We start from the raw sequence: 24,928 nt of genomic DNA on the forward strand, positions 1-24,928 counted from the left end.
TCATTAAAAGTAAAATGAAAATTCTCAAGTATGAATAGTTCTTAAACTGTAGTCAAATTCCAAATTATTTTGTCAACAAATTTTGAATTTGTGAACATTTTTAACCAAAATTCTGTCGTGTTCTCCTGCATTTTTTGAGTGTAAATATAGGACTGAACTAAACTTTATGTTTGTGTACCAATACATAAATACACTTGTGTGCTTCTGGTAACCATAGCAATAATTTTATTCTATTTGTTTAAAATTTCATCATAACACTTTCTCATTCAAAGTAAATGAAAATTCTCAAGTATGAATAGTTCTTAAACTGTAGTCAAATTCCAAATGATAACTCAATGAATTGATAGAGTCTTGGAATGTCTGTTTTCCATGGCAACAGTTTCATAATTGCAACTCAAAAATTCATATTACCTTTTCATAACTTTTGGTGCTTCACCAGATGTTTGTGAGCTGAAGTCATTTTTACTCACATTTGGTATACCAATGTGAGGTTATCGTATAAGCTGAATTGATTTGCATGTCTGTATATTTGTGGGTATGTGCGGATGTATTTCCGTCACACACAAAGGCTCCCATACTGCCAAAGCTACCGTCTCAGTATTTGGTGTACAGGTAGATGTAGGGGTTGAGATGTGAATTTGTTCAAATGAACACATCAGTGTCAAAAATGTGCAAATGAGGTAAGAAAAAGGGAATTTCTGCATGTGTGCAGGAGTGACAGGCAAACTCCACTTATCTTGAGTCATTTCCTGTCATTGTTTATGAACTGTTACATATTAACAGAACTGCCCAAACCATAGACAGAAGAGGGGAGGAAGACCTTCAGTAGAGGGGAGTTGTTTATGAATTGTTACATATTAACAGAACTGCCCAAACCATAGACAGTAGAGGGGAGGAAGACCGTCAGTAGAGGGGAGTTGTTTATGAACTGTTACATATTAACAGAACTCTCCAAACCATAGACAGTAGAGGGGAGGAAGACCGTCAGTAGAGGGGAGGAAGAGCGTCTATGGTCAAACTAAGAGGGGCTAGCTGCCTTTCAGCTATGCATGTTGCTAAAGTTGACCTCCAGTACCTAAAATTTCGGACCTTAATTACTTTTGTCATTCTTGTTTTTCTGGTTTAAATATTTCTTGTTGTTTTTCTGGTTGTACTGTGCAGAAATCATTGTCATAACATCAACGTAGAATTTTCCTGCGCTGAACAGATAGAAACAACATTTATTGTTGATCTTTGTTAACCCACACTGGTATGTACCAATTCTGATCAAATTTGAGCGACACCGTATAATTGCGGTATTTTTTTTCTGGTTGTACTGTGCAGAAATCATTGTCATAACATCGACGTAGAATTTTCCTGCACTGAACAGATAGAAACAACATTTATTGTTGATCTTTGGTACCCATACTGGTATATACCAATTTTGATCAAATGTGAGCGACACCGTATAATTGCCGTATTTTTTAATTTTCTAGTCATTTTGACCACTGAACATGAATATAGTTTTACTTGTAGACAGTAGTAATGTTATCAAAGTTCCTAGATCATTACATATTACTATAACTTTAGTTGAAAACACACATAAATATTGCATGGCATTCCATAATGTGATTTTCTTCCATTTAGTCATACAGATTTCAAATTTTCCGAGATATCTGCAGTCTTGCATAGCATCACAATTACAGAGATCTATATGTGAAGACAGGCTCTTGGTAAGTAACTGTTCTTCCGAAAATCAGTCAGCGATTTTGCAATATTTGACCTTCAAACCATTTTATACCTATGTCCACATTTCTCCATTCCGGTGACATTTATTGTAAAATATCAGCCATCATATTATATGATAAACATCTAGTTTCTGTTACCCAAACTGCACTTTTGGCTCTCATACGGCCACCCCACAGTCTTAGGAAATCCCATTCAAATATTACTGAGCAAGATGGTGCATTATGGCAAGAGCAATGCATCCTGGGAGCAACTGATCCATGACGTAATTAATATGTTTTTAGACAAAATCATGTAAAATATAGCTTCAGCATGTTAAAGGTTATGCTAAAGTGGCTTTTGAAGTCCAGCCTTTGTAATAAGTGTGAACTATGAATTTTATATCCTGGGTCCGTTGTATTCTACTTGTCTATAAACTGATCCAAGACATACAAGACATGGTTCATGCTCATACAAAAAAGGGACTTTAAAAGCTACTTCTACGTAACCTTGAAGTTTTATTTTTTCTGTGACTTTGTGTCAAAACGCGATAATTACAACATAGATCAGTTGCTCCCGGGATGCATGGCTCCAGTCCATAGTACACCATCTTGCTCAGAATTTTTTTGAATGGGATTTCCCCGAACTGTATTGGGACAGCCAGATGAGAGCCAAGTGGTGCACTCTGACCCCTTAGGTAACCTAGACTAGATAAATGTTGAGATAACAATAACAAATGTTTTCAACTTTTGAGTGTTCCTGAGCTACATTTCCTAAAAACAAAATGGCTGTCACTCTCTGCCTATACATCTATAAATCTGCACTGTGTAAAGACAGTATAAACCCTTGAATTTTCTCAATGTCAGTATTTTATGAATTAATGTAGATTAATGTCATATGCAAAGATTAAGCTCACGCATTCCTAGCTTTGGCAGTTTGGCTGCCTAAATTTTTAAGATGTTGTTTTCTTTTATTCTACCAGCAATAATTGGATGAAATGGTGAAAGTTTACAAGATGTCAAAGAGTGATCACTGCAGTGTATACAATGAGGTCAAAGTTCAGAGGTGAGAGTTTGACAAACACTCTCCTTGTTCAGTCAATTGTCCTTAGGTAGTGGTGTTTGTATCCAACACGGTTCAATGTGAACCATGAGGGGCAGTGATTGACTGTTCACATCCTTCAACACAAGATTTAATAGCAGAGTAAATTGTAGCAGCTTGTGTTTTGAAGTGTAACAGAACACATGATACAAACATGACATAATTCCCTCACATTCAACTCTGAACCTATCTCTGTTAAATTCACAGACTCATTGATTTGTTTTTTTTATCATAGTGATAACTGCTCCAGAATTCAAGCATTCCTATGAACTTCAAAAGTGCTGTGAAGTCACCTAACAGTAACTCTTGTAAGAAAGCTACTCTGTATTTTCAAATCTGTAGTGAAAGGCAAACTAAGCCATATACGATTGGATGCATCATGGAATTTTGATAAACCACGATATAGTCCACATTTATAAAATGTGCACTCTGACCTCAGGTCTATCCCAGAATGCATCAATTCTGATAAAATGGGTTTTAACAAAATTCTTCCTACAGCTGATTACTGTTCATGACAGAGACAGGATTACTTGATCAACAAGGCAGATATTTATGAAATTCAACACATGGTAGACTGTGTTCCCATGTGATCAGAATTGATACGTAATAATGATTACTTTCCTGCAGTCAGTGTGTTTATTACAGTTATATTAAACAAACTCAGGCTGGTGTGAGTGGGACAATCTTTTCTACTTTTTTCTTTTTCACATGCTCTCTTGACCAAGAACAATAATTATGAGGCCAACACTACTAAATTGTTGACCTGCCATGACATGTTTTGTTACACAGTATGTGTATTCAATACGCTTGACAAAACTAGACAAGCCATTCAACAGCAACTAAATCATCATAATGCACTCATAAATAAACACCATCACCTCCCAATATTACAAACAACCATAATAATTAACTGTATATAGTTACTGTATTAAAACGTACTGAATATGTGAAATTTCCCTCAGAACCTTAGTCTGTATGATTAACATGACATGGTATGTGTTGATAATACAAACGAAATCTATCTTCTGCAATCACGGTGAACAAAACCATCATCCCCTTCTCTCTTTTCGTTCGCATCCAGCGCAAAGTACACTTCCATTAGCCATTGTCCTGCCACAGAGCTTTAGCAAAGGAGTGTATCGGACCAGAAACGGTAAAAATTATACAAAAAATGTAAAATTGCAGGTTTCATAATAATTTGAATAAATCACATTGAAATCTTCCCCAAGAACATGTCTTTCAAATACCAAAGTTATCAGACATGTTTACAGAAACAATCTTTTCTTGAAAAACAGGAAAAATTGCCCTAAAAATACAAAATTGCAGATATCATCTTTATTTGGGGGATACATTTTTCACCTAATATATCAAAATTTGACCGGGTGTACAACATTGAAGATTTCATCATAATTTGAATGTCATATTGCATAATATCTTGAAATGTCATATATGTTATGTACATAAACACAAATGACTTCAAGTACAAAGAAATGATATCTGTTACTTATCTCTTATAAATATCATGCATTCTGCAATTTTCAGACAGTCAGTATGTCTGTAGACTGCAGAATGCATGAAACTTAAGTAACAGATTACTTTGTACAATGAAGTAATTTGTGTTATTATTTATAACACTTTGCTTGTAGCATCGAGCACTGTAATTTCCAACGAAGATATTGTGGGCCCTCATTTCATAGCCATTAAAATATTTGCCACTTTACTGTAATGAACAACTCTCAACCAATAAACCACATCACCTGTATTTTCTTTAGCTGTTATGGAATCTAATGGCGGCGGATTCCCCTCATTGGTACTGGTAGCTCTCATTTTCTCATCTGACATCCCATATTGCGCTGCCGTGGTTTCTTTAGTCTCTAAGCCTTTGACAGATATCCCAGGTTTCTCGGCTGTGGTTTCTTCAGTCTGTAGCCCTTCTTTGACTAACATTCCAGATTGCAATGCTGTGGTTCCTATAGTCTGTAGGACTTTGTCTGACATCCCAGGTTGCCCTTCAGTGGTTTCTATAGTCTCTAGGCCTTCGACTGACATCCCAGGTTCCACTTCTGTGGTTTCTTTAGTCTCTAGGGCTTTGACTGATATCCCAGGTTGCACTTGTGTGGCTTCCATAGTCTCTAGGCCTTTGACTGACATCCCAGGTTGCACTGGTGTAGTTTCTATAGTCTCTGGGTCTTTAACTGACATCCCAGGTTGCACCTCTGTGATTTCTATATTCTCTTTGTCTTTGACTGACATTTCAGATTGCACTGCTGTGGACTCCATTGTTTCTTTATGAGTTAAAGATATCCCATGTTGCATTGCTTTGACTGAAAAAGAATCGTTATATTTAGAGACAGACATCTGGGTCTGCACTGGTGTGCTTTCTACAGCTGCCACATCTTCTGTGACTGATATCCTGAGTTGCGTTGATTTTATTTCTAACGTTTCTGCATCTGTGACAGTCATCCTAGGATTCTCTGCAATGGTTTTTGTAGTCTTGATACCTTCTGTAACTGTCATTCCAGGTTTCACTGCTGTACTTTTTCTTATCTCCACATCTTCTGTCATTGACATCTCGGGCTGCACTGCTGAAATCTCTGTAGTCTTGATATCTTCTGTGACTGGCACCCCACTGTGCACTGCTGTAGATTCGGTAGTTTCCTTATCTTCTGACACTGATATCCCATGGTACACTGTTTCTTTTGTGGTTTCTTTTGTTTTTATTCCTTTTGTTACTGACATCGCTCGGTGTGTATCCTCACTTTGGTCAGTTCTTTTTTCCTTTTCTTTCCCAGTTCCTTTATATTTTCCTGAAATGTAATTTACATGCTGAAAATGTAATTTCAAAACCTAAAATTTGATGTCTAGTATAACATGTCTAAATGTCTACTGTACACTGTATTCAAGGACAGGCTCTTATATGGGTAAAATGTCTTATACTAGGATATGAAGTATAATTTGTTTAATGTAATGTTTACGGTCTTATTATTATTCGTTTTACGATGACGTTGAGACTTTGACCTAATCATCTTGCAGTGACTCCAAAAGTCAGACTCAAATATATTGGATCTGAAATGTATTTCATTAAAAATAAATTATCACACCTATCTAAGACACATTTGCAAGGCATTTCAGACATTTGTGAAAACATCACAGAGTTCCCAATATTCTTCAGTAAATTAGAAGATCACAGTGATGCCAATCGAACGGTAGATTTAAATGTGCCTTGCATACACTTGCTACATATGATCAAGTGAAAGTTACTACTAAATGCTAGAAAAGTTTTGAAGGGTTATCTAAACATTATATTTTTATGCATGGTTTCATTGGTGTGTTTTAAAGTTTTCCAATGGAATCTTTAGTAACTATACTAGCTTTTGCTATTTTATCACAAATATCAAATTGCTTTTTTATTGAGGTATATGTAAAAATATTGTCCCATATGTTATACCTCTGCCATACCTTAGGAGTTCCTATTTTATTCATTTAAACTTTCCTACATTAGCAAACCTTTCATCAAGATCTGAAAGATAATTCTTAACTATGAATCATGCATAATGGCAAACATTAAACCTTTGGCATTTTGTTGTTCTAAATTTGATTATGGTTCATATGCTGTTGGACTCTTTTGTATGATTATTTTGTCATGGCTCTTAGTTTCATTCATAGCATATATCAAGTAAAAGATAAAAATAGTTGTTCTTTAATAAATACTTTATGTTTATTAGCCTAAAGTGTACCTGATTTTATAGTCCTTTTCTCCTCTTTGAATACAGAAGCAAATTTTGCCAAGCTTTCTGTGACCACTTCGCTCTGACTGAAATCTTCTTTGAGTGTCCTTGCATGATCAAAAGCTTCAGTGTTGGAAATTAGACATCTTGATATTTTCTCGTCCATGCATGTCTTCTGACGTGTCATGACACAGAAATGGGTATGCATTGGAAAGTGCTTTTCAATCATACAAGCAATGTGTGAATCATCCTGGACTCTTGTTGGTAGACCAGCTGCCATTGCTTCTAAGCCTTCAAAACTGTAGTCAGTGTAGCATGATGGAGGAAGGCAGAGGTGAGACTGTTGAAGAACTCGTAACAATTTCTGTACTGAATAGGTTGGATAAAGTTTTGGCATGACATGAGCACTGTTAAGTTTTTCATTGAGATATCTTCTTGTTTTATTTACATCCTCCATGGAAATACCTTTAATCTTCCAGTCTGGGCATGGCTTATGAGATTCCTTCAACTTGTTAGCAACATTTCCAATAGATGCAGCTATTAACTTACACGTTTTTATGGCTTCTTGCGTTTCAAGCTGTCCATATGTCAATATACTGCAAGTTCCAGTGTCTGTTCCATTCACCACTTCACCATCAAAGTAAACTTGTCCAGGTTTTGGAAGAATCTCTTCATGTGGGATATCTGAAAGTTGTCTTCCATCGACTTTTGCTCTGTAGGCATTTTTAAAGTACTCATATATTTTAGGACCAATTGAAAACAGCATATCAGCTTCTCTTGCCATTTTCAACATATCTTCCTCTAATTCAGCCTCGTCGTCATCCATCTTGAAAAGACAGTTTTTCTCTGGGAAGGCATGGTTAATTAAGACTAGCTTGGCATCAGGGAACAGTGTCTCCTTGATATCTACAGCAGCCCATCCAGTTTTCGGAGCATAGCCAACCACATACTTGATGTTGTTGAGTTTTCCTAGCCCTGGATAATGGATTTCATGCTTCAGTAACCAGTCAACCTTTGGCGAATCTTTTTTCATAGGACCCCTCTCTTTCCGTTTCGAAGGAATCAAGGTAACTCCGCATTGTTTAGCATCTGTCTTCTGGTCTTCACTGAGTTCTAAATCTATTACAGTGGAATATGCAATGAGATGTTCACCAGCCTTGGCCTTCCTTACACAGAAATCATGGATTATAGTCCTGTGATAGTTTGTCAGTCCACAAGCATCCTTATTCCAAATGTCAAAAGTAAACAAGACCCCATTTGGCACAGGAGGAGATAGTTGGTGTAACTGAGCTTGAGGGAAAAGACTTTCATGGATTGCAGCTGCTGCATTCTTTGTCTTGGAAGAAAAGCTGACTACATGTTTTATATGCTTCAACTCCTTCAGCCCTGGGTAGTATCTGTCATGATTGACTAACCAGGTTGGTGCAGGTGGGTCTCCTTCAGGATCTGACCATTTGTCTCTTGTAGCTGGAATCAGAGTAACTCCAACACTCTCTGCATCTTTCTTCTGGTCTTCACTGACTTCAACATCAAGGACAGTACAGTAGAGTTTAGAAACTTCATCAGACTTCAGTGTGTTTTCACAGAAATCTTTAACCAGTGTTCTTGTTGGTTGTGATGTCAGGTCATCTGATGCTGTATTCCATGATGTTGATACAAGCAGTGCTTCAGAGAGTGTGTCTGCCATTGTCCCTAGAGGAAAAATAATGAGTTGACATGGTTTACAGGAGAAATATTTGTATTGTGATATTGTAGTATTGATATGACCAAAATTTGTGATCAGTGGTACACCTACATAATGATCAACAGAGCAGAATTTATGAAGTACGTGTTTCCTTCAACTCTTGAAATAGTTCATGAAATGACAATATTGCTAAGCTGCAGTAAAATTGTTTGATATATTTCATCAATGTCATTGTAGAAGTTGATACAGTAGTACTTTTCTTTTGTGTGTTTCAGGAAATAACCCTTTTGACAATGATGTTAGTAATCTGTTTTTGTATAAAATATGCTTACAAAACCGTAAGCCTGATTTACATGAATGCTATCATTTTAACAATCACCATAGTCCCATTTAAGTCCAAACTGATGTGTTTCCTGGTACACGTCACATTAGAATGAGCGGAGAGAGACATAAAAATTTATCAATTCATGTTTGGGAGACTATATACAAGCTGTCGTTGAATGTAGTGTTCATTTACAAAAACTATTATGATGATTGTTTGTCAACAATTGTTAGTTGAAATACTAATATTTTTATCACTCAAAGTAATGTTCCAGAGGATAAATAAATGACATTAAGCAATTTTATGAAAAGATTAACAAGACAAGATAAATGATAATATCAGGCCATCTTATTTGACGGTACTGTTTTTCAAATATCAAATTTAGTTGTAAGTTACCAGTTTTTTTACTGTCTTAAATGTTGTTATCACTTGACATGTACCAAAATTGACCGAGGTTTCAGAATGTGAGAGTATGCTATGTATTATCAGCTGCCTTTCATCAATAATTCCTGTACAATGTGTTCATATCCTTACAATGCAGTGATCTTCATCAGATAGATCACATTATGCAGAAATTGTAGAGAAAAATGTATTCAGAGAATTTCAAATGTGTGTATATTTGATAATTTTTCAATAGAGAAGTTATAGAAATGTCATGTTTAAAAATCTTTTGTAATTCACTTCACAAAATTGAACGAGGAATCCTCAAAACATCCTAAATAGTTTGCGTTTCGATGAACACATTGACCGGTATTGTAAACATTTGATACCTTTGTTGTTATGGTTTGGCAGAGTTTAAACTGACACAATTAGGCATCTAGAACTTTTGAACTTCCAAAGCAGATTAGTCCTTTGAAGCTCTGAGTAAGAAAAGAAAGCAAAAAGTTTACAATATTCCTGTCTTTGGTAAAATTTGACCTCAAAAGGTGTCTGTAATGTTGCTGTATTTGCTTAGAATATGTAGGTGTGCCACACCTAAGTCACATGATTTATAACAAACTGATTGTGTTGCTGCTCTATTGAAACGTAAAACAAAAGGGTCCATAAGTTCAGTCTATGCTGACCTTTACCTGTCATGCATTGTGTACCATTTTGCTCACAACATATAGGTGTGTTTGCATTACCAGTCACATGATTGCCATTCTGCATAGAAACAGTAAAAATTGGTTTCAGGTTCAGTTTTTTCGGACTTTTGGCTGCCATGGTACTTGTGTACTGACACGTCAACTCATAAGTCTTAGTTACTCATAGAATGAACACCTACATGAACCAGTTCAACAGTAGCTATAATGTTTATCTACAGCCTTGTGTAGTTGGCAAAATCATCACGTTGCAAAAATTAATTCTTAGCAAATTGTTCAAGACAAAGTTACATGGCTCAGAGCCACTATAGTGCATATTCTTACGACAAGGAGTCACCTGTGAAATTTAAACGGCATATAAATTTTGGACACCATTCTACCTAATCACAGGGTAATGCTTGGCAATCTTCCAAGGGTTCCACAGTTTTGGTGACGGTATATGATTTGCATCAGTGGCAACTTGACATTTTCAATAGTAACAGATATATTGGGAACACATTAAGAAATTATTTCAAAATTAAGTATTCTTAAAAATCTAGTACTCTTATTTGTTAAGATTTAATAGAATTAGTGATTAATACTGAGTGGTTTATAAATGTGACATAAGATTCGAATGTGTAACTTTAAAATTTTCACCACACCTTTCAAATTATGTGCAATCTTGTAAAATTCAGCTGAACATTCATTTAAGAACAGAAAGATCAGCTGATTTTTTCCTAGAAACTATAAGAAAATTCCAATAAATATATCCTATAGTACATGAAAACCCCCATGATTTTTAGCTTATGTATATGTAAGGCTAGATTATTATTAAGAAGTATTGCATTTGCGATTAAACCATTTTGTTTAGATTAATTTTGAAATCATGTTTATCATGGTTTTACATATTCACGCAAATTTTCACATTTACATCATCAATTTTTATTTATATTATGATATACTATACCAGAACATTTGCAATAATTTTGATGTGAGAAAAAAACGAGTATAGAAATGAGGAAGTCTTAATCCTTTTTCAACCATGATTTATTGTATCAAACGGTGATCTGTTTACAGGACACATGGGTGAGCAGGTCAAGCTGAAAACCGCCATGCCCGAATACATTCATCACACGTACACAGCACTCCATTCACTTGAATACATTCACACAAAACAAGTTTAGTCCCTTTGTTGATGGAGTTTAGTTTAGAACTTCTTTGTCGCCTTTACCATCACTTTACCAATGAAAATACTCCTTTAGAACCTACTTTTACTCAAATATCATAAACAACTAAAATAATGATATCATCTGTAGTCTACATATGAAAACTACTACTAATTTTTACAGTGAAACAAATCATTAAGAACTCTAATCATTGGTGCTCAATCAGGTCTAGTCAACAACTCAACTAGCCGATGAATACCTGGAGTCAACTAGGCCTACTGCAAAAGTGAAAGGTGTTTTGAAAGCTATTATATGGCACGCCATAGGCACAGCAGATTCTTATATTTTGCTGAGTTGTTTTTAGGAAAGCTAAGACATCTGTTGATCAGTTCATGGAGGTAGCAAATAAAAAAACAACGCGATTTTGTAATTAGATGATGGGCATAATGCACATACTGCAACAGTTTAGAGATAGTCATAGGTATTTGACAATTACCGATAAAATGCAGGGTTCCACAAAACCTTTTGCACACTAGCCCGGGTCTAGTAAATTTCCAGTACTAATAAAAATGTCAGATGGTAGTCAGACAAAACAGTGATTTTTGATAGGTACTTATGTATAGGCATAAAAATAAACGCAAGTTTACAGTAATATTTTTCAGAAGCATAACTTTGAAGCATGTGACTAATGTGTCGAACTTCTTTAATATCACATCAATAGATGTCAAATACTTATTTTGTTAAAAATATATCAAAATAATTGCAGGTTGAACAACAATTTATTCAAATGACAATACTCATCCTTACTCTGATCGCAATCTCCTGGGAAGTAGTTTGGATTGTTGCTATGGTTACTAGAATTATATTGTCAAGATGCCAAAGTGACATATTTTTCTAAGTACTATATTCATAATCAATTTTAAAAATGATACCATTGATCAAATATAATCTGATGTTGAAGATAAGATGGCTTTGATAACTGCTGTTTTTTGTATATTTTATGGGCATGTAGTTACATAACTTTGAAAATAATCTGCATCCGTCTTAAAACTGTTTTTTTTACTCAGATCTCAGTTTACGCATAAACATTTTACATTTGTCTGTCATTAACTTATTACTTGCAAGAAATCAAACTGACATTTATTTTTTATTGAAAAAAAAGAAATAAACAGTAAAAACACTGTTAAAAATGTTTCTCAAATTCTTCTTTGGTATAATGGCATTGTGCAACTTCTACTTCTTTCAACATCAAGCAAATATCAGGATAGAGACAATAGATTACTGTACTTCCAGAGTGAGTCCCACTTAGAGTTATTGTGAAATTCAAATATGAATATAGTAATAAAATGTTGCTAAGTTTGTGCCATCTTAATGCAAAGAAATGATACAGGGACTACAGTTTTACAGATAATCCTGTGGTGATAGCATGCCCACAATTCTGTCAGTTTTCACCTTAAATATACAAGTCATTAACTGTATTTATTTGCTAAATATCTTCATGACTCTGTGTGGGTGTAAAAACTGATGCATTAATTGCATCCAGCTTTTTTGCTGTATGATTGCTAGGATCACTTGAAATTTATCAAAATTTCTACTGCTAACCCAGGTTTCAGAATGACAAAGGACATTATTTATTATTTGCGGTCTCTCATGAAATATTATATTTTTGTACAATATGTCCACTTGTAACCACAAAAATTTTTTATCAGACATATATCACACTATGTAGAATACAGAAAGACATGTTGCAGAGTGAATTTCAAATGTGTGTATAAGTGAAAAGTTGTTTAACAGGAAGTGGTGAAAATCCGATATTTAAAAATAAAACGACATTCTTTTTTAGCTCCGCTGTCAGCGACGCGGAGCTTATCAAATAGGTTGATTTTCCGTCGTCGTCCGTCGTCGTCCGTCGTCGTCGTGGTCGTCGTCCGTCGTCGTCCGTCGTCGTCCGTCAACAATTGCCTTCTCCTCTGAAACTGCAAGTCCAATTGCTTTGAAATTTTATATGCACTTCACTTTGGGTAACCTCACTTCAGTTTGTTCAAATCGTGGTGAAATTTGCATATTTGTATTTTTGGGGCATTTTTTTGTGTTTTTGGTAAAAAAATCTTCTCTGAAACCGCTTGTCCGATTGCTTTGAAATTTGATATGCAGTTTACTTAGGGTGACTTCAGTCAGATTTGTTCAAATCGTGGTGAAATTTGCATATTTGTATTTTTAAGGCAATTTTTGTTGTTTTTGGTAAAAAAAATCTTTAAAAATCTTCTTCTTCAAAACTACCTGTCAGATAGCTTTGATATTTGGTACATATGTCCCTAGGGATGATCTATTTCAGATTTGTTCAAATTGTGCAGAAATATGCAAATTTGCATTTTTAAGGCAATTTTTGCCATTTTTGGTCAAAAAATATATTTCTCAAAAAGTACTGGTCTGATAGTTTTGAAATTCTTTATACAGCTTTCTATAGATGAACTAAGTAATATATATTGAAATTATGATGAAATCTGTAATTTTGTATTTTTGGGGCAATTTTTGCCATTTTTGGTCAAAAAATGTGTATTTCCAAAACTACTCATCTGATAGCTTTGCAATTTTGTATACACATTCCTACAGATCACCTTCATGATATTTATTGAAATTATGATGAAATCTGCAATTTCGTAATTTTGGGCAATTTTTGCCATTTTTGGTCAAAAAATGTGTTTCTCAAAAAGTACTCATATGATAGCTTTGAAATTTGGTATACAGGTTTCTATAGATGAATTAAATGATATTTATTGAAATTATGATGAAATCTGCAATTTTGAATTTTTTGGGCAATTTTAGCCATTTTTGGTCAAAACATATGTTTCTCAAAAAATACTGGTCTTACAGCTTTGAAATTTGGTATACAGGTTTCTATAGATGAACTAAATTTGATCTTTTGAAATTATGATGAAATCTGCAATTTTTTTGGGGGGGGCCAATTGTTGCCATTTTTGGTCAGAAAAATTTATTCTCAAAAAACTACTCATCAGATAGCTTTGGTTGACATGTTCTTAGGGATGATCCGATTGTGATGTATTCAAAGTATGATGAAATCTTCAATTTTGTATTTTTGCAGCTATTTTAGCCACTTTTTTCTGGCCACTGCATTGAGCTATCAAAGATTTCCACCTTCTTCATCAACATGTGTCAAAAATAGTTATTCTCTACATAAACACAGCGGAGCTATATCGGCCGCTAGGTCGCTTGTTTATGAAAATTCAACAAGGAAGCCCCATGAAAAATTTGACACACATAGTAAACATATAATACTGGATAGAGAAACCAATAGCGTACCTTAGTTGTTATGGCTTTGAAGTTTCCAATGACTTAAATAGCGTCTAGATCTGCTGGAGGTCCAATGCAGATTGGTCAGTGAAGCTCTGAGTAAAAGAATTGTAAAGTTTACAAGTATCCCTGGCTGTGGTAAAATTCCCCTAAAAATGTGTCTAGAATGTTGCTGCGCTTGCGCAGTATGTATGTAAAACTGAAATCACATGATTTACAACAAACCTATTGTGCTACGCTGTGGAAACAGTAAAGAAATGGGTCAAGAGTTCAGTATTTGTTGACCTTTGCCTGTCATACGATTTAACAGTTTAGCCACAAGTATAGCATTTATGTCATTGACAACTTGATATTTTCAATATTAAAACTTGATATATTCAATTTAAAACTCTGTATTCTGACAAATGTAGTACTCCTATTTGTGTAGGTTGAATATCATGAGGGATATATATATATATATATATATATATATATATATATATATATATAATATATATATATATATATATATATATATATACCCCGGTATATATGTATGTATGTATTTATGTATGTATGTACCGGTATGTAAGTATGTATGTATGTATTAATGTATGTATGTATGTATGTATGTATGTATACAACTGATTACTAAGGACTACTTACATTTATGATCCAATCATTCTCTTCAGATTCATTTTTAACTGTGTTTATAACGGTTTTACAACATTTTCAAGTGAAAGTTTTCTTCGCTGCCATTTTTCCATATTGATGTGCTCTTCAATTTTTGTACACACTGCGATAATATCATGTGCTCTGAAAACTAAGCACGATATGCAATAATTTTATAGCTAGAACTAAAGTTGCAAGTGAGGAAGTCTTAATCCTTTCACAACCATATTTTTGACCAAAACCCACTGTGTTCATTAGTGATCTGTTTACATGCAATTGTGTTAAACAGGTCACCTGTAAACCGCACTGCCCAAATACATTAATCACCTGTATACAGGTCTACATTCACTTGAATACATTCATACACAACAGGTTAAGTATGGTCTCTGAAAACTCAACACCCATTGTGAGAAGAAAAACTGTAAAATAAGGAAGTCTTAATCCTTACACACCCATGGTTTCGGTCAAAACCCAATATATTCAATAGTGATCTGTTTACAGGACACTGGGGTGAACAGGTCAACCTGTAAACCGCCATTCCCAAATACATTCATCACACGTACAGCACTACATTCACTTGAATGCATTCACAAACAACAGGTTAAATATAGACTATGTCCCCATTGTGGTTCAGAACTTTCCTTCTAGCCTTTAACATAACTTGATTCAAGTAAAAATACTCCTTTCCGTTTGCACCTAATTCAATATGATGTGGAACTAAAATAATGATATCATTTATAGCCTAGCCATGGAAGCTATCATTAATGTTTACAGCAAAACTTGGTTAATTATTTTCATCATCGATATTTAGTCAGTTAAGTCACTGACTCAGCTGGCTGAATACCTCAAGTATCCATGGCATGCTGCCGAAATGACTTAAACTTTACTGCCGAAATGAAAGGAAGGCATTTTGAAAATATGTGTACGGTAGCTATACAGAAGATAATTATTTTTGCTGAGTGATATTTTAGTATATGTTGAGAATGTTTCAGGGAATGTGAAGACATTTGTTGATCAGTCCATGGAGGCAAAAAACAGACGATTTAACATGATTCTAAAGCGTTGATGGTAGACTTAGATCAATACACATACTGCAACAGTTTATGGATGAGTCACATGAAATTTAGTGATCAATGATATAATTCAGGGTTTGGCATAACAAAGCTTTGGTCAACGATCCCAGGTCCAGTACATTTTAAGGACCATTAAAAATGTTCAATGGTAGTCAGACAAAATAATGAGTTTTGATAGGTATTTAGGGATGACACAACAAATAAACTTTACACTAATATTTTTCAAATGCATATGTTTGAAGCTTGTGAGTAATGTGTTAAAATGTCATTTAATATCACATCAATAGACGCCAAATTCTTATTCTGTTGAAAATATAACAAATTAATGGTTAAACAACTACTTATTCTGAAAATAACATTACTCATCCCTGTTGTGACTTGATTCTCCCGGCAACTATGGGTGGATGGTTGCTATGGTTACTTGAATAATGTTGTCGAGCTGCTAAAGGGATATATTTTTCAAAGTGCCGAATTCAGGATCAATAATGAAAATTACAACATGATCAAATACAATCTAATACAGAAGATGGCACTGATAAAATGTCTATATTTTGTGTGCATGTAGTTACATGCCCTTACAAAATAGACTCTATAGAAATATGTAAAGTTCTGTACTATTATATGTGTATCTATAGAAGATCTATGGAAGTTTATAAAGTCCTGGCATCACTTTCTATATATGGAATATACGGTACTATAGAAATTGAAAATATTCTAAAGAATTCTGCAATTCGAAGTTTATATAACATTTTTCGTAAACGATGGTGCCTTTGGATTGACACCCCCGAAATTATGACCCAACGGACTGTCTGTATATATATAAGGACTATCTCTACAAACATGATTATTTTGTCTATTTTTCCTCGACCATGTGTCGAAGAGATATTAGTGGTGAGGTTTATGATTGCAGTTATGGTTAGCAGTCCAAACTTTTTAAAAATAATCTCCAAGATGCCTCTACACGAGCTCATACCTTTACCCATGTACCTTACCCTAACCCTTACCCAAACCAGGAATGCCCTGGGACGTGTGATATGTAGACTTTCTTTGCTTAAAACAGGTTCAACTAAGGTGGTGGATGCAATTATTCTTCAAATTGGAGAGATTTTAAGTATGCACAGCTCAGCCGACAAATATCATAATAAATTATTGATTTTCTTGTGCTCTAATTTGCTTTCTCAAAAAAAGACTATATTGTGGCTTAAAAACCTGGAAAAACACCTCATTATTTATTTCAGCTTTCAATGACTTCAAATTGTCAAATACAAGCTGTTCAGTGATTGGTTGGTGAAGAACATTTTGTTTAATTAGTTATTGACTGCCAATAAAATGGTCTGGAGTTCATTCCATTTCCATGTCACTTGCTAATGTACTTTTATCGGAATCTGGGTGAGAACAGGCATAACAGACCTGAAAAGAGGATTCAGAAATACAAATTTGATGTTCACAAACAAATTGCAGTAAAAATAGAAATAAGATATGTACTTTAGATTTCTTCTTAAAACTCAAAGTGAGTTGCCAAGGGGAGGTCATGATTTGGTTCCAAGTGTCTCATGCATTGCTCACACGATCAATTTTAGCCAATTGCGATTTCATGATGAATGTTTGCAATGATCATATGACCACCGTGAACCAATTATTAAACTTGTTGGCATTTTTGTTGAACCGCTGCAATAGCTTCTAATCAAATTAAATAATGTAACCAAATTCAGACATTAGAACTATATGAAACAATCATTTTGCTGTCGAGTTTCATTATAGTGATACAGTTGACTATACCGGGTACATAGCATATTCCTGGTATTTTCCAGTTTAGAAAGTGACGTTCACAGACCACATATTACATTTCAAGTAATCATTACCTGCATACCTAACAAAGACTGGGCAAAATCTTACGTATGAAAACAATTGGAATTTCTAAGCCTCCTACTGCTTCATGAAACAACAGTTTACCGAACCCCTTTTTACCGAATTTGTAAAGTTGTCTAGTTTGAGTCCAGCAGACTTCAGCATTTCATAACCTTTATAGACCAACCTGTATGTCTTCCCAACACTCTCTGCAGTGTTTCAAAACCTTTATCCACCCACCTGTATGTCTTCCCAACACTCTCTGCAGTGTTTCATAACTTTTATCCACCCACCTGTATGTCTTCACAACACTCGACTCCGCGTGCAATGCTTCATAACTTTTATCCACCCACCTGTATGTCTTCCCAACACTCTCTGCAGTAGGCCATGTTACAGTTCTCAGATTCACAGTGATGTGTGTTGGCATCCTCTCTTTCCTTACAGATCAGACAGCGTTTCTTGCCAAGTCCAAGCAAAGCCAACAACAACACAGCTTTGGAAAACTGTATCTGAGTGATGTCAGTATGCTGTGATCAGCCTGGATTGAAATCTTGAGAAATTTAAATTGTGTATCTCAGTTAGCTATTATATATTTTCGATATTTTTGAACTGTCTTACCATATTGCTCGAGTGTGTTGTTGAGAAATAAAGTAAATAAAGTAAAGTAATCAAAATTGTACAATTGCCTTCTACCATATACTGCACGATTGGCCTTAGGATGATATCTTATCACAGTTTTCCACATTATTTCTTTGACAAAATCAAATAAAGTTTTCCCAATGGCTTTGAAAGATCACCTTAGGGGTCAAAGTTCAAGGGTGAGTTTGTTACCTGTATATCTTTGAGGACATCTGAAAAGGGTTGATGCATTAGTTCGTAGAGTAATTTACTGTTGTTGTAGGTCAGTGATGCAGTACAGCTGATGGACCGTGAAAGCTCCCTGGCGTTGGTGAATATGTTTGTGACAGGACCTTACATAAACAAAGGGAATATTTTGATGAAAACTGTAAATCTCATTATGACAACCAGAGGAGATCAACGATAAAAATGATGATAACATGTAACGATGATGATGATGATGATGATGATGATGATGATAGCGAATATGAGACTGTTCATCATAGTCATCACAAATGAATGACGAAAAACAATCCTGATACGGCGACGATGATGTTGCTGCTGCTGCTTCGGATTATGATGTTGATGAAGGTGATCGTGATGATAACAGTTTGTTATAGTCGATATCATCTGACACAACTTGCTGATGACAGCGATGTAAATATTAACTATTCAGCCAGAGGGATTATAATGGGATTTTTATTATTAATGCTGTAGAATAATAACAGCTCATCGGCGTGCTTGAAAACAGATTTAAAAAAAAACTTACTGCAAACTAGTTTTGTTGTTAAGCTTCTACCATTTGAAGAAACTCAATGATTAGCATCGTATCCTGAAAAATCAACTAAAATTTTATTGCGTAGAAAAAGAAGATTTCTCGCCGTGAGATAGGAGCTGAGAAACGAACTATCTTAATGAACACTGACCTACACCAACCGCTGAACCAAAACAGAACCCAAGCACTGTTTTTATTAATCTGTACTCATCAGCCTTGCTCCATAACAACTTCTCTAAACGAGGTAAATGACGCCGCAATACAAACCTTTCCAAAATAAATAAATAAACTTTAACATCTCTTTGCCATTAATTGACATCTCTATTTCAAGAACCGCAGTTATGCTTTGTGATATTATTACTGGGTTACTTATATAAGAAATTAACCGAAGGTGAACACGCTTATACTATTTTGGCGCATTGCAGCATATTTTTCATTCAGTTTAAAATCTGATATTGTCGGAGGAAGGCAAAACGTATCAAATCGTGACTTGTTGTTTTGCTTTGACCGGATTTTCAGCGCTAAGCATTCAAACTCTCACTTAGCATTTTTCGCATATCTATACTTTGATTTGCGAACTTCAGAATGCAATGAAAATACGCTTTAGTAAAAGTATGTCATATTTAAAGCCAATCACCCGGCATGTCTACGGCCGCCAAATAACGTAAACTTAGCGTGAAATAACATGACATAAATTCAAAGTTCATGAGAAGAAATGACATAAACGATATGAAGCGGGAAATGCAAAACGGCACTGTATGTCTACCTACAGATCTATCAGAGAACGTGTAGAAATGGAATTGTCGAGAGTATTGGTCAGAATAAGTCAAAATTTGTGACGATAAAACACATATGAAAGTCAGTGTTAAAAGGTCGAACTTGGACATTACCTGTCGAACACTTCTGTGAACAAACTGCCCAACATTTCATTTCTCTGAGATTTCTGCAGCATAAAAGTTGAAAGTTACAGAAGAACTATCAGTGATGCGTGGTTCTTCTTGTTAATATTATATAGGGCTCAGCCTTGGTGTCGCGCCAGGAGTTATTAAAGATTGGCAATGTTATTTGTATTGATTCATGATAAACTGTAATTGTTACTTCATAAACGTTTATATGACAACTACCGGTATGCCCAGTTTCCCTCTGATGAAAGCAGTTCACGTACGTACATGACGTCAAACCCTGCAGCAGGGCAGGTATAGATTTTCTGTAGCGTGTAAAATTTGGACAAAAATTGGCAATTTTTACAATGATAACAGCCTATTGCGATAAACAAGGGACGTATTATGCAATCTTTATCATTGCAATGGTAACCGCACTGCCCACCTTCCACTTGCAAGCTGAAAACTACATGTATAGCGTTCCGTCTAAAAACTGGCAATTTTTGAATCTAATTATTGACACAGGGGCGCTCTTCTATAATTCAATACCAGCATTCTTTGCGCATGCCCCCGACAGTTTTCTCCCTTTATCTATATTAACGATATTTTGTATCAGCGACAAGGTGCATAATAACATTTACTGGCTAATAAAAGAGGTATATTTTATAAAAGGCATGTTATATAATAGTAATTTGTTTCGTTTTTGTTTATTTACGAGTACTCAAAAAAAAACATGGCGGCGCCCATGAAAGAAGGGTACACTTCCGGTTACTCGCATAGTATATTATGAATAAGCGCATGCGTAGTCAGTAAGCCGCTGGCGCGACTATAAATGACACAAACACACGAACCGCGAACGTAAATCAAGATGGAATTCAACGCGTTCTACAGTGTGCGTCACGACTGGTTGCCAGGTAATGCGCGCAACCATAGAACTCTTTAAAGACGCGCAAAGATCATTGGAATTCCGTTGAACCATGATGTGCAAATCGAATTATTTTATCTCAGCAATGTCATGCTATATTTTTGAATAATAAAATAACAGAGCAAACAGTGACACTGGTTCTGACAGGTGTACATGACATTGTGTCCACTGTCGTAAGTTCTGTCGCAATATCCTTAACTTTGCCCGCACACTCTATATGCCCATATGCTTTGACACCTGTACTCTAACACAATATCAGTTTGCCTCCAGATCTGCAGAGATGCCTCAACTCCTACACAGATTACCGTAAAGTGGTAAGATCCGCTGTTTTAGTCTCGTGTCCCTTTTCTGTTTGTGCGGAGCGAAATAGCGATGAAAAACTACCTAGTGTTTTTCTGTAAAACTCGCTGTTAAAACTGGACAGCAAATGAGAAGTTAATGGCATTGATAGTCTGAACGAACTGTGTATTTGGCGTACCGCGTATCTCAAACCTACTCGATGGGGAAAAAGTCAGGATTAAAATAGATAAATCGCGACTAGACCTTACAACATAATGATTCCTTCGATGGATTCTGTTGAATTTCGAAAAAATTCCCATAGTGAAAAGTTTCACCGCTTCATGAGGAGTTATTCTCTATAGGTATTGATTCACTATATTCTTCGAGATTTAATTGTTACATAAAGGCCGAGTTACACAAGGCAACTCGCCGAGCAACACGACAAGCAACGCGGTAGGCAACGCATCAAGCGACGCGATTTGTCGCTAGTTTCCTTGCAAAAGATTATGGTGCGCATGCTTGAAGAGCAGATTGTGTTTCGTGGCGGCCCATTATCAAAACGTTCTCCAGACCGTGGCAAACTGCAATATGACTCGACCACAAAAATAGTAATATTTCAAATCGTCGAATTAAAAGAAACTCCTACTAAATAATTTACATCGGATTAATGAAGGATATTTTCGAAAAACCTTAGAGATGTGCCGTGATAATCAACATATAAAAACTCCATCTAAATAATTGTACAGCTAGAATTATTTCGAATATTCTAATAGAGACATGATTGTCATGAGGAGTTGGCTTCACGGGCATGCTTGATTGGTAACATAGGGTATATAAGAACAGAATTAACAGAAGTAGGTTGGTGCGATTGAAATATTAACTGGTTGCCTTGAAAATGGTGACTCTCCTCCAAACTTGCATACGAAATTGTGGCCTTCCTCTAAATTCATGAACCTCCCGTCTTGATTTTCATACCACAACATATATAAAAGTGATAATTATTATTTTGTAAGCATTAAAATGTTTCAATATTAACGGGAAAATGGTTTTTCCCCCACTAGGACCATTATGGACGAAAGAAAACTTTGTATGAAATAACATACAATGCGAAGCCGAGTAAACTCTGGAGTGAAAACTTTACTTGAGTCCATTATGGTCCTGGAGGGGTACACTATTTTCGGTAAATAGTTTAAGGTTTTACCTGGGGAATTTTTAAAACATCTGAGACCACAATACGAGACATTTTGGTATTTTATCAGTAATTATCCGGGGAATAACGTCACAAAATTCTCCGTATTGACAAAGCTGTGATTTTATTTTATATAAACATAAAATTTTACAGCACAGTGAAACAGCAATAAGCTCAAATCGGAATGAGAAATTTCAAAATCAACTTTTCCGCGACGCTGAAAAAAGGCTGGCTTGATGAGGAGGGTGGTCACGCCGGCCGCGGCCGTAGAAACTTGAAAATTTGGCTATTGAAATGGTGTCATTTTGTGGCACTTTCGGTGAATTTCAGACATGTAAAAGCCATGAATATGAACTTACCGTATTAGCTGTTCTGCGACACAAAAAGGGATGGATACTTTGTGACAGATCATGGTGCGATGCAACCGTGCAGTGTTTAGGGACGGCTGGGTGTCGTCAAATGCGTTCAATGACATAAATATCAGTCGGGATCGATTAAAGCCCGTCCTGGAATATTCGTATCAGTCATCAGTAATGCACCAAATAACGACATATTTTTTAAATAAATAAAAGAAATAACTTAGATATTTTGAGGTTTGCCAAAAGTTCTTATGAACACGTAACCCGAAGTGACAAACGTGTGAATGATGGCATATTTTATTCTGGGAAACTTGGAAATACACTCCGAATAAATTTTAATTAAAAAAATATAAATAATATAAATATAAGGACAACAGAGAGTATAGATGTCTCCTTAGTAGCAATTCTTATTCAGCAGTTGATCTAATATTGAAGCGGTTATTCACTAGTTTACCGAAGACTGAAGTAGAATTGATAGAGAGGGTCGATATTGTTTGACATTGTCTATAGATTCATTGACTTATTGACATATTGATTGGTTGATTTTTTTACAGTTTATAGTATATTTTCTGTTCGAGTTTTGGAAATTTATATGTACTAACAAGTTACAATCGATGAGCGTATACAGACTCACTGTTCTGCGCATGAGTAGAGGGGTCAAAGGTTTCTTCAGGCGACGCGACGCAGCGCGCGCAGTGTATACACGGGGCAACTCGTCTAAGCGACGGGCGACGAGTCGCCTGAAAAAGTGACATGTCGGTTTTCCGGGCGACGTCGCCTGACCCCCTCGGGTGACGCGACGATATCATACAAACGAAGCAACACGGCGGGCAACTCGCGTTGCCTACCGCGTTGCTCGTCGCGTTGATCAACGGGTTGCCTCGTGTAACTCGGCCTTAAAAATACAATCGATACATGCAATTGATCTCTTTAAATTTAAGAGGGAAAACTATTTCCTTTATTGCTTACTTGGCGTAGATAGATAACAAAGTCTGAATCATCTCGTTCGAATGCATTTTGTGCTCTTTTATCGTGAGGTTTCAGTTACATTTTTCAACGAAGACGTCAAACGAGGTCGTTGAGGTGAATTATTCGTCGCAACTATTCCTTATACAAACAAACAAACAAATCATAAATCACGAAATTTCAAATCCTGAAATTCAAGGCTTTGTCTGGCCATATTGTCTTTCCCGGTACAATTAAAATGTTTAAAAATTTGTCAATTTAATGGTTTTTCAACGTCAGATTTTATTCTTCTTCTTTTGTTCAAACAAACAGCAAACAAAAACGAGACTTTTTAAAGAATATTTCAGGGAATATAGTATCACATGACAATTTAAGTGACCGAAATGTGGGTTATAAACTTCTTTCTCGGTGTTAATCATTTCTGATAATATACAAAATGAAAGTATTTAAACTTCACGATTAAAGGATTTAAAAAACTCATTTTAATAAACGAAACCCCACTTAAAAACGACAAAAATCAAAAACACACGCAGTTTTCCGCATATATTGTGAATTAATTCAAGTGACAATGAAATAAAGAATTTAAATAATGATGTGGGTGAACAGAACAACACGTTCGGACTCAAAAAGTCATGTCGAAATGGCGTTCAAGCTCATCAACACTTTTTTTGTATCTTATGTCTGGTTTTATTGTTGACAATTCCATGTCATTGAAATGGACTGTCGTTAATTTGTAAACAATAACATTGCATACTGTAATATGTACTTATTTCTTGAATAAAAATGAATTGTCAAAAGTTAGAAATCTTCTTCATTGAAACATTGTAGTTCATTGGCGATAAAAGCACGGTATGACTATCAGGGAAAATAAATTTATGTTGATAATGACTTTTAAGCGACAGTAGTCAGAATATTTAAGCAACCCTGCCGCAGTCGGATATACACGAGATTTCGGTATAATGTGCTCAATATAAGCGAGTGCTATACGGAGCGAATTGTACAAAAAAAATCGAGTGAATACCAGACTGCGGCGGGAATTTGCTATTATATTACATCAACTTGTGTGCTTTTTTGTCTTACTTCAGTATTTTCGTCACTTTAGGCCCAAATGCAGAAAATGTCTGAAAGATCTAAAGTCGGAAATTCAGCGTGCAACACCGTGCATTTTACAAGTTTGGATTGCCTTGACAACACACGCATACGGTATCCTGCGTACAATACGATAACATATGCCTTACATTCATCAACATTGTAACGCAAACACTATACTTGGTTAAACTACTTGT

General features: G+C 35.4%; 2 protein-coding genes and 1 long non-coding RNA gene across 3 annotated transcripts in view; 1 reads left to right on the plus strand and 2 right to left on the minus strand.

Moving 5' to 3' along the window:
• Nucleotides 1-24,928, minus strand: part of LOC139128157 (spermatogenesis-associated protein 1-like) — a 50,796-nt gene that overhangs the window by 4,989 nt on the left and 20,879 nt on the right. The window lies entirely within an intron of this gene.
• Nucleotides 1,595-24,928, plus strand: part of LOC139128167 (uncharacterized) — a 36,042-nt gene continuing 12,708 nt past the window's right edge. Inside the window, exons 1-2 of the long non-coding RNA XR_011551215.1 lie at nt 1,595-1,712; nt 2,687-2,769. This is a non-coding gene — a long non-coding RNA (uncharacterized lncRNA). The remainder of the gene's footprint in view (nt 1,713-2,686; nt 2,770-24,928) is intronic.
• Nucleotides 4,492-9,399, minus strand: LOC139128173 (uncharacterized). Its single transcript, XM_070694009.1, has 3 exons — nt 9,310-9,399; nt 6,543-8,225; nt 4,492-5,612 (listed from the first exon to the last, which is right to left on the minus strand). The coding sequence occupies exons 2-3, from the start codon at nt 8,218-8,220 to the stop codon at nt 4,492-4,494; spliced, it is 2,799 nt and encodes a 932-aa protein (XP_070550110.1). The 5' UTR covers nt 8,221-8,225; nt 9,310-9,399.

The sequence above is a fragment of the Ptychodera flava genome, unplaced genomic scaffold (genome assembly GCF_041260155.1).
Source record: "Ptychodera flava strain L36383 unplaced genomic scaffold, AS_Pfla_20210202 Scaffold_45__1_contigs__length_1260105_pilon, whole genome shotgun sequence".
Classification (NCBI taxonomy): domain Eukaryota; kingdom Metazoa; phylum Hemichordata; class Enteropneusta; family Ptychoderidae; genus Ptychodera; species Ptychodera flava.

What these genes read in the sequence shown, in the direction of transcription:
- LOC139128173 (XM_070694009.1), bottom strand. Translation starts at nt 8,220, where the DNA reads ATGGCAGACACACTCTCTGAAGCACTGCTTGTATCAACATCATGGAAT. An exon ending in GAAAAGGACTATAAAATCAG is followed by an intron (nt 5,613 to 6,542) that starts GTACACTTTAGG and finishes ATTACATTTCAG; the next exon opens with GAAAATATAAAGGAACTGGG.